General features: G+C 45.6%; 1 gene segment (V, D, J or C); it reads right to left on the minus strand.

The window, feature by feature from the left end:
• Positions 1-2666: 2666 nt before the first annotated feature.
• On the minus strand, positions 2667-4858 carry LOC124013691. The segment is given in 4 exon segments: positions 2667-3042; positions 3368-3402; positions 3611-3722; positions 3917-4858. Coding segments are annotated over 3 exon segments (507 nt in total).
• Positions 4859-10085: the final 5227 nt, after the last annotated feature.

Below are 10085 nucleotides of genomic sequence, written 5' to 3' on the forward strand. Positions count from 1 at the left end.
GCAATCCGGCTTGATTCTCTTGAGAAGTAGAAAAATACATATATTTAAAAAGGAGGAATTTTTCAGGTTGCTGACCAGAATCCCCTGTCATATAATGTATAATACCTGTACCTAAATTTGGTGCCCTGTGTGAGGACGACATGCTTTGCAGAAATAGTTAAAAAATATATGCATTAATTATAATCATCGCTTACAAGGTCTAACCCTCAATGTCCCGCCTGGTTCCGTTCACTTGAGTTGATTAACAGGCTAAAGAGAACCACACAACATTTTCACATTTAGAAATTAAAACCGGAAACATAGTTTCCTACTAAACATTCTGTTTCTTTACATACTTTGAATCATGAGATACACACCATCTCCAAAATAGTATTCATTATACCAGAATATTCCACAATGATATGATCCAACATCAGTATGAGGTAAAGGCTAATTGATGTAGGTGTCAAATGTATGCATTCACATCCTCATTTGCATAAGATTTACAGTAAAGCCATGTCAATAAATTGAGTCAAGGAAGAGGACAATGTCATTATCTTACAGTAAATAGCTAATGAAACACAGGGGAAATGGACTAGGCAGTCTAGATATTCACATATAGTACATACAGATGAATAGCGGGGTGCATACACAGTACTGGTGCAGTACTGTGATCAGTAGGCTTCTTGCCTCACAGATACAGAGAAAGGAACCTTTTTCTCTGATTGGTGGAGATGCATCAAATAACACCCTTACTGGTAGCAGTGGTGTGAATTCATGGGTAACAAGGAAAGTCAGGCTTTGTCACGACTAGTCAAGGTGGGTGGAATCAGGCGCAGAGAGCAAATAATGAATAGAGGTTTATTCTCCGGTGAACAACAATAAACACGGACAACCCAAAATACAGACAGGGTGAAAAATATCCAAAACAGGAATAAACAGACAAACCGGAGAAAAAACACAAAACACCGACAGCCGAAACAAGAAATGACAAAAACAAACAATCCTGCACAAAACAAGGGCGGGACAACCTACATTATATACAGATACTAATGAACTAACACACAGGTGAAAACAATCAGACAAAACCAACAGATAACCGAAAAGGGATCGGTAGTGGCTAATAGGACGGTGACGACCGACCGCCGAGCACAGCCCGAACGGGCAGGAGAGCCAACCTCGGTGGAAGTCGTGACAGGCTTCCCCATTAAATTGACTAGTAAAATGTATCTTTCCTTCAATTGTAAGAGGCTGAATTTTATCTCGCTGGAGAAAGCATCCCGAGCCATTCAGCATTGAGCTAAACTGAGCGGGCTCAACTCTGTGTGGTCCTGGTACACCAAAGTGTCAAGGGAAGCAACCTTGGATTTGTCATCACTTCTATCAAATCCTATTGCGTATACGTGATTGTATACATGATTGACAGAAAAACTTGAATTGTTACATCTCGTTGTGTTGTTGTCCTCCTGTTGCTACCTAGCCAGATAATATGGTCATTTTCCAAAATTAGCCATGGATGGAGATAGGGATTTGGACTTGTGGTTTTACTTAATTCCCCGTACAGGCCAATGATTATAACAGCGATTCTGAACAAACCATTCATTCATACATTGAGGTGCCCCTGGTCTGAGAGGATAGAAGTTCAATGTGTAGCTAGATGTAGAAGGCTAATGTTAACAAACTAACGTTGCCCATGAATGGAAGTTAGGCTAACGAGCAAGCATTTAGCCAGGTAACATTCAGTAGGACAACAAAATATTACAGCGTGTATGACAGAGTGATAGACCGGTTTGTGAACATGAAAGAGAGGAGGATGGCGTTTCTCTACAAGTAAGGTTAGTCAACATGTTTTTCTACCTGCACAGACACACACACACACGCGCACGCACACACACGGAAATCAGAACCATGGACAGCCACATCATATTTAATGTAGCTTACGTTCATTGGACTAAATCGTTTTTGGTATCTTTTAGTTGTCACTGAATTAGACTAAGTAGAGATGGTTTGATCAAGTTGAAATGTTGAAGTTGAAATGGTGCTGGAATAGTGGAGGCAGCTTCTGTTTTCTGTGCGACTTGAGGTGACTCTCTTTGTGGACTTCATTGGACAGAGGCTGCTATCCGGTATTGTGATAAAACAAAGGTGATGTTGCATTTATTCTGCCACTGTGTCTTCTTATTATCTCAACCTTTATATCACGGTTGCAAGACATATGAATTATCAGGTTATAGATCAAATAACGGAATTATCACAACACATAGGTTGTAACATGGCTTGGCTTTCCCGGTGATTGTACCCACACACCTACCAGACACCGCTACTGCCTGGTAGGTGTGTAAACCGACACTGCACTTCTTACAAGAGAGCATTTATTGTAAATCATATACATGTTTATCTGTGCGGTATGTGGAGTCAGAGTGATTCTCATGGCCTCTCCCTGAAAAATGTATTTGTATCTCAGCAACTCTAAACTTGGTTAAATAACAGTTAAATAAAAAAGCACTTCTTCTGTGATACGAAATAGATGTGTGTTGGTGTTCCTCCATTTCTAATGTTGTGATGGAGCCTGACACATATTCAGCTAAACTGATATTCCTTTTAATCATTTTTGTATATTTGTATATGTGGTGGCAGAGATGTTCTGTAGACAGAGAATAGAGATGAACGGGTTCATTAATGGTTTATTATGTTAAAAACACACAGTCATAGAGCAAAAATGGGATTCTCCATCAGATTATTTCTTACAAACTGTCAAAAGATATGTCTATTTAAGGCATTACAGGATTACATAAATCTAGACAATGTTAAAATTACATTTTCTTTGTTACATTGTAACTCATTTTTGTTATTAAAAGCAGTTCAATTATGCTACAAATAGTAAAATGGTTCTTCTTGGAGTCTTTGTGACAGTGGTGATATCTTTCACTGCTGCTGCAGATTCCTGACATCAGAGTACACTGCATCCTCTCTGCTGGTCTTCTCTCTCGCTGTTCTAGAGGAGGACTTCTTCTTGGGGGTGAAACTGACAGCTGCATAGTTCAACACGTCACTGTCTTGATTCTGAGGGGGGTGGAGCCATGAGGAAATACATTATGATGACAGCATGATCTACTATATAATGTTTCTATTCTCCTTTGGAAGAAAACACTCTACAAAAGACATTTCTGTTCAGACTGTACAACCACTACAATGACCTGACAGTCAGTGGAACAGAGACAGAAGTTCCATGGAAAAATTACATCTAGTACACTGACCTATTACTTGCAAGAAATGTTTATAACATAAAAATCATTAATGAGCTGAATACTAAATGTAAGGAAAATGTAATTGCATATTCTTGTTAAAACTGAAAATATACTCTATTTACAAATGTTGACAAATTTACCTGATTGCCCTGGGACGTTGGGACATCAGTCCTCCCTTCAAAGAGATTGAAATAGAGGAAGGGCAGCTATAATTTTTTACGACATTCTATCTCTTTTTAACCTCATGTAGTTAATTAACAATTGTTAAACTTTGATCATTTAACGTACATGTCAAGAAGGTACATTGCATAGAGATGCATGAAAATCTATATACATCAGCTATAACATTAGATACATTGGATACATTAGATATAAAGTAATACCTCTTGCACAGCGCCCAGACAAGAAGAAGGGTCACTATCCCCAGAACGATGTTGGAGACGACCAATGACAGAACAGTAGGAGTCAGATGAAATGGAGGATGATGCTCAGGAACTGTGGAAAGGGTATCAGTGAATTCATATTATATTCATGAGCACTTAGGAAGATCATCAAACAGTAAGAAATCAAAAGCTGATGGTGATTATTGTATAGCTTGTTGAGGCAGATCTATGGGATCGCTTTGAGGTAGGTAGTTTGCATGAATATACAGTATTGCCGTGGCAATGTACAGATTAAATGGGATTTACCTTGAAGGTCCAGCTTGGTCCCGTCTCCAAAAAGTATCTCCACACATGAAGCCACAGCACAGTAGTAAGTCCCAGCATCAGAGGGGCTGAGGTTTCTCTTGGGGAGGTTGTAGACACATCTCTGTGTAGGAGACCCAGCCTCAGTGCTCTTCACACACTGATCACTCCTGTTTCCATGGGTGTAAATGATTCCTGGAAGGGATTCTCCTGAGCCATGTCTGAACCAATAGACACTGTGTCCTCCTGCACAGGTCTCAGTGTGTATTGTACAGTTCAGAGTCACAGAGTCTCCTGGTTGGACTGACTCAGACACAGGCTGCTGGAGCACAGACATGCTGTTGGACTCTGAGTCTGAAGGTGTTTGGGTGAAAAATATTACAGCCATGCATTCATCAGTAGCATTTGAATAAACAGTTGTACGAACATGTCAACATACAGGGCCACAAAATTTGCAATGGTGGAAAAAGTCCTCAATGTCATACTTGAGTAAAAGTATAGAAATTTCTCAAGTAAACGTGAAAGTCACCTAGTAAAATAATACTTGAGTAAAAGTCTAAAAGTATCAGGTTTGAAATGTACTTAAGTACAGTTGGGGGGAAAGTACTCAAATGTCAAGTGAATGCTATACATCAAATTCCTTCTATTATGCAAACTAGACGGCACACTCTCACACTCCAACACTCAAGACATCATTTACACAAACCCGGTATATGTGTTTCGTGAGTCCGCCATATCAGAGGCAGTAGAGATGACAATGCGTTATATTGATAAATGTATGTGCGTCAATTGGACCATATTGCTGTCCTGCCTGAGCATTTGAAATGTATGAGTACTTTTGTGTTATGCAGGTGAATGAGGACCCAAAAGCGACTTGGCGAAAACAGAGTCTTTAATCCAGTAAAATAAAAATACAATCAAAAAACACAATTTCCACTCGTAATGACGAGAACCGACTGGAGACTCGATCTTGAACTGCAGGTTGCCTCGGGAAGGCACTTGAACTCAGCAGACTCAGACACCTGCTCACCACGCAGCATCTGAAAACACGACACGACAGGCGATACACAAACACAGCACGGTGAACAATAGACAAGGATCCGACAGGGCAGGAACGGAAAACAAGGAGAGAAATAGGGACTCTAATCAGGGAAAAGGATCGGGAACAGGTGTGGGAAAACTAAATGATTGATTAGGGGAATAGGAACAGCTGGGAGCAGGAACGGAACGATAGAGAGAAGAGAGAGAGGAAGGGAGAGAGAAAAAGGGGAACGAACCTAAAAAGACCAGCAGGGGGAAAATGAACAGAGGGAAAAGCAAAATGACAAGACAATCTAAGACAAAACATGACAGTACCCCCCACTCACCGGCGCCTCCTGGCGCACTCGAGAGGAATCCTGGCGGCAACGGAGGAAATCATCAATGAGTGAGCGGTCCAGCACACGTCCCGAGGCAGAACCCAACTCCCTCTCCTCAGGACCGTAACCCTCCCAATCCACTAAGTATTGGTGACCCCGTCCCCGAGAACGCATGTCCATGATCCTACGTACCTTGTAAATAGGTGCGCTCTAGACAAGGACGGGAGGGAGGGGGGACAGACGATGGGAGTGCGAAGAAGGGCTTGACACAGGAGACACGGAACGGACAATGAACCGCGGAGTCAACTTACGAGAAGCTGTCGTAAAGAGGAAGGTTGCAGTGGAAAGCCACACTCTCTGGCCGCAACAATACCTTGGACTCTTAATCCTGCGTTTATTAGCGCTCTCACAGTCTGTGCCTGTAACGGCAAAGTGCAGACCTCACCCTCCTCCAGGTGCGCTCACAACGTTGGACAAACGCTTGAGCGGAGGGAACGCTGGACTCGGCAAGCTGGGATGAGAACAGAGGAGGCTGGTAACCCAGACTACTCTGAAACGGAGATAACCCGGTAGCAGACGAAGGAAGCGAGTTGTGAGCGTATTCTGCCCCAGGGGAGCTGTTCTGCCCAAGACGCAGGGTTTCTGAAAGAAGGCTGCGTAGTATGCGACCAATCGTCTGATTGGCCCTCTCTGCTTGACCGTTAGACTGGGATGAAACCCGGAAGAGAGACTGACGGGCGCACCAATCAAACGACAGAACTCCCTCCAAAACTGTGACGTGAATTGCGGGCCTCTGTCACAAACGGCGTCTAACGGAAGGCCATGAATTCTGAACACATTCTCGATGATGAGTTTGTGCCGTCTCCTTAGCGGAAGGAAGTTTAGCGAGGGGAATGAAATGTGCCGCCTTAGAGAACCTATCGACAACCGTAAGAATCACAGTCTTCCCCGCAGACAAAGGCAGACCGGTAATGAAGTCTAGGCGATGTGAGACCATGGTCGAGAAGGAATGGGGAGCGGTCTGAGACGACCGGCAGGAGGAGAGTTACCGACTTGAGTCTGCGCGCAGTCCGGACAAGCAGCCACGAAACGGCGCGTGTCGCTCCTGGTCGGCCACCAAAAGCGCTGGCGAATAGACGCAAGAGTGCCTCGAACACCGGGATGACCAGCTAACTTGGCAGAGTGAGCCCACTGAAGAACAGCCAGACGAGTGGAAACAGGAACGAAAAGGAGGTTACTAGGACAAGCGCGCGGCGACGCAGTGTGCGTGAGTGCTTGCTTAACCTGTCTTTCAATTCCCCAGACTGTCAACCCGACAACACGCCCATAAGGAAGAATCCCCTCGGGATCAGTAGAAGCCACAGAAGAACTAAACAGACGGGATAAGGCATCAGGCTTGGTGTTTTTGCTACCCGGACGGTAAGAAATCACAAACTCGAAACGAGCGAAAAACAACGCCCAACGAGCTTGACGGGCATTAAGTCGTTTGGCAGAACGGATGTACTCAAGGTTCTTATGGTCTGTCCAAACGACAAAAGGAACGGTCGCCCCCTCCAACCACTGTCGCCATTCGCCTAGGGCTAAGCGGATGGCGAGCAGTTCGCGGTTACCCACATCATAGTTGCGCTCAGATGGCGACAGGCGATGAGAAAAATAAGCGCAAGGATGAACCTTATCGTCAGACTGGAAGCGCTGGGATAGAATGGCTCCCACGCCTACCTCTGAAGCGTCAACCTCGACAATGAATTGTCTAGTGACGTCAGGAGTAACGAGGATAGGAGCGGACGTAAAACGTTCTTTTAGAAGATCAAAAGCTCCCTGGGCGGAACCGGACCACTTAAAACACGTCTTGACAGAAGTAAGAGCTGTGAGAGGGGCAGCAACTTGACCGAAATTACGAATGAAACGCCGATAGAAATTAGCGAAACCTAAAAGCGCTGCAACTCGACACGTGACCTTGGAACGGGCCAATCACTGACAGCTTGGACCTTAGCGGAATCCATCTGAATGCCTTCAGCGGAAATAACGGAACCGAGAAAAGTAACGGAGGAGACATGAAAAGAGCACTTCTCAGCCTTCACGTAGAGACAATTCTCTAAAAGGCGCTGTAGAACACGTCGAACGTGCTGAACATGAATCTCGAGTGACGGTGAAAAAATCAGGATATCGTCAAGATAGACAAAAACAAAGATGTTCAGCATGTCTCTCAGAACATCATTAACTAATGCCTGAAAAACAGCTGGCGCATTGGCGAGACCAAACGGCAGAACCCGGTACTCAAAATGCCCTAACGGAGTGTTAAACGCCGTTTTCCACTCGTCCCCCTCTCTGATGCGCACGAGATGGTAAGCGTTACGAAGGTCCAACTTAGTAAAGCACCTGGCTCCCTGCAGAATCTCGAAGGCTGATGACATAAGGGGAAGCGGATAACGATTCTTAACCGTTATGTCATTCAGCCCTCGATAATCCACGCAGGGGCGCAGAGTACCGTCCTTCTTCTTAACAAAAAAGAACCCCGCCCCGGCCCGAGAGGAAGAAGGCACTATGGTACCGGCGTCAAGAGACACAGATAAATAATCCTCGAGAGCCTTACGTTCGGGAGCCGACAGAGAGTATAGTCTACCCCGAGGAGGAGTGGTCCCCGGAAGGAGATCAATACTACAATCATACGACCGGTGAGGAGGAAGGGAGTTGCGCAGATCATGATATTCCTCCGGCACTCCTGTCAAATCGCCAGGTTCCTCCTGATATATATGCCATTTAGCAGACGCTTTTATCCAAAGCGACTTACAGTCATGTGTGCATACATTCTACGTATGGGTGGTCCCGGGGATCGAACCCACTACCCTGGCGTTACAAGCGCCATGCTCTACCAACTGAGCTACAGAAGGATCCTGAGAAGTGGGGACAGAAGAAATGGGAGGGATGGCAGACATTAAACACTTCACATGACAAGAAACGTTCCAGGATAGGATAGAATTACTAGACCAATTAATAGAAGGATTATGACATACTAGCCAGGGATGACCCAAAACAACAGGTGTAAAGGTGAACGAAAAGAAATCAAAAAAGAAATAGTCTCACTGTGGTTACCAGATACCAGCGGGGTTAAAGGTAGTGTCTCAAATCTGATACTGGGAAGATGACTACCATCTAAGGCGAACATGGGCGTAGGCTTTTCTAACTCTCTGAAAGGAATGTCATGTTTCCGAACCCCATGCTTGATCCATGAAACAACCCTCAGCCCCAGAGTCTATCAAGGCACCAGACCCGGTCAGCGTAGATGGACCGACAATGTAGTACAGGATCTAGATGGAGAGACCTGAGTAGTAGCGCTCACCTGTAGCCCTCCGCTACTGATGAGCTCTGGCTTTTACTGGACATGAATTAACAAAATGTCCAGCATGTCCGCAATAGAGGCACAGGCGGTTGGTGATCCTCCGTTCCCTCTCCTTAGTCGAGATGCGAATACCTCCCAGCTGCATGGGCTCCAGTCTCTGAGCCAGAGAGGAGGAGATGGTTGCGATGCGGAGCAGGGAAACACCGTTGATGCGAGCTCTCTTCCACGAGCCTGGTGACGAAGATCTACCCGTCGTTCTATGCGGATGGCGAGAGCAATCAAAGAGTCCACATCTGAAGGAACCTCCCCGGGAGAGAATCTCATCTTTTTAACCACTGCGTGGAGTCCCTCCAGAAAACGAGCGAGCAGCGCCGGCTCGTTCCACTCACTAGAGGCAGCAAGAGTGCGAAACTCAATAGAGTAATCCGTTATGGATCGATCACCTTGGCATAGGGAAGCCAGGGCCCTAGAAGCCTCCCTTACCAAAAACTGAACGGTCAAAAACCCGAATCATCTCCTCTTTAAAGTTCTGGTACTTGTTGGAGCAATCAGCCCTTGCCTCCCAGATAGCTGTGCCCCACTCTCGAGCCCGGCCAGTAAGGAGTGAAATGACGTAAACAACCCGAGCTCTCTCTCTAGAGTATGTGTTGGGTTGGAGAGAGAACACAATATCACACTGGGTGAGAAAGGAGCGGCACTCAGTGGGCTGCCCGAGTAGCAAGGTGGGTTATTAACCCTAGGTTCTGGAGGCTCGGCAGGCCAGGAAGTAACAGGTGGCACGAGATCAAGACTCTGGAACTGTCCAGAGAGGTCGGAAACCCGAGCGGCCAGGTTCTCCACGGCATGGCGAGCAGCAGACAATTCCTGCTCGTGTCTGCCGAGCATGGCTCATGATCTCGACGGCAGTGCTACGAGCGTCTGTAGTTTTTGGGTCCATTCCTTGGTGGATCCTTCTGTTATGCGCAGATGAATGAGGGACCCAAAAGCGACTTGGCGAAAACAGAGTCTTTAATCCAGTAAAATAAAAATACAATCAAAAAACACAATTTCCACTCGTAATGACGAGAACCGACTGGAGACTCGATCTTGAACTGCAGGTTGCCTCAGGGAAGGCACTTGAACTCAGCAGACTCAGACACCTGCTCACCACGCAGCATCTGAGGGAAACACGACACGACAGGGCGATACACAAACACAGCACGGTGAACAATAGACAAGGATCCGACAGGGCAGGAACGGAAAACAAGGAGAGAAATAGGGACTCTAATCAGGGAAAAGGATCGGGAACAGGTGTGGGAAGACTAAATGATTGATTAGGGGAATAGGAACAGCTGGGAGCAGGAACGGAACGATAGAGAGAAGAGAGAGAGGAAGGGAGAGAGAAAAAGGGGAACGAACCTAAAAAGACCAGCAGGGGAAAATGAACAGAGGGAAAAGCAAAATGACAAGACAATCTAAGACAAAACATGACAGT

The sequence above is a fragment of the Oncorhynchus gorbuscha genome, linkage group LG25 (genome assembly GCF_021184085.1).
Source record: "Oncorhynchus gorbuscha isolate QuinsamMale2020 ecotype Even-year linkage group LG25, OgorEven_v1.0, whole genome shotgun sequence".
NCBI lineage: Eukaryota > Metazoa > Chordata > Actinopteri > Salmoniformes > Salmonidae > Oncorhynchus > Oncorhynchus gorbuscha.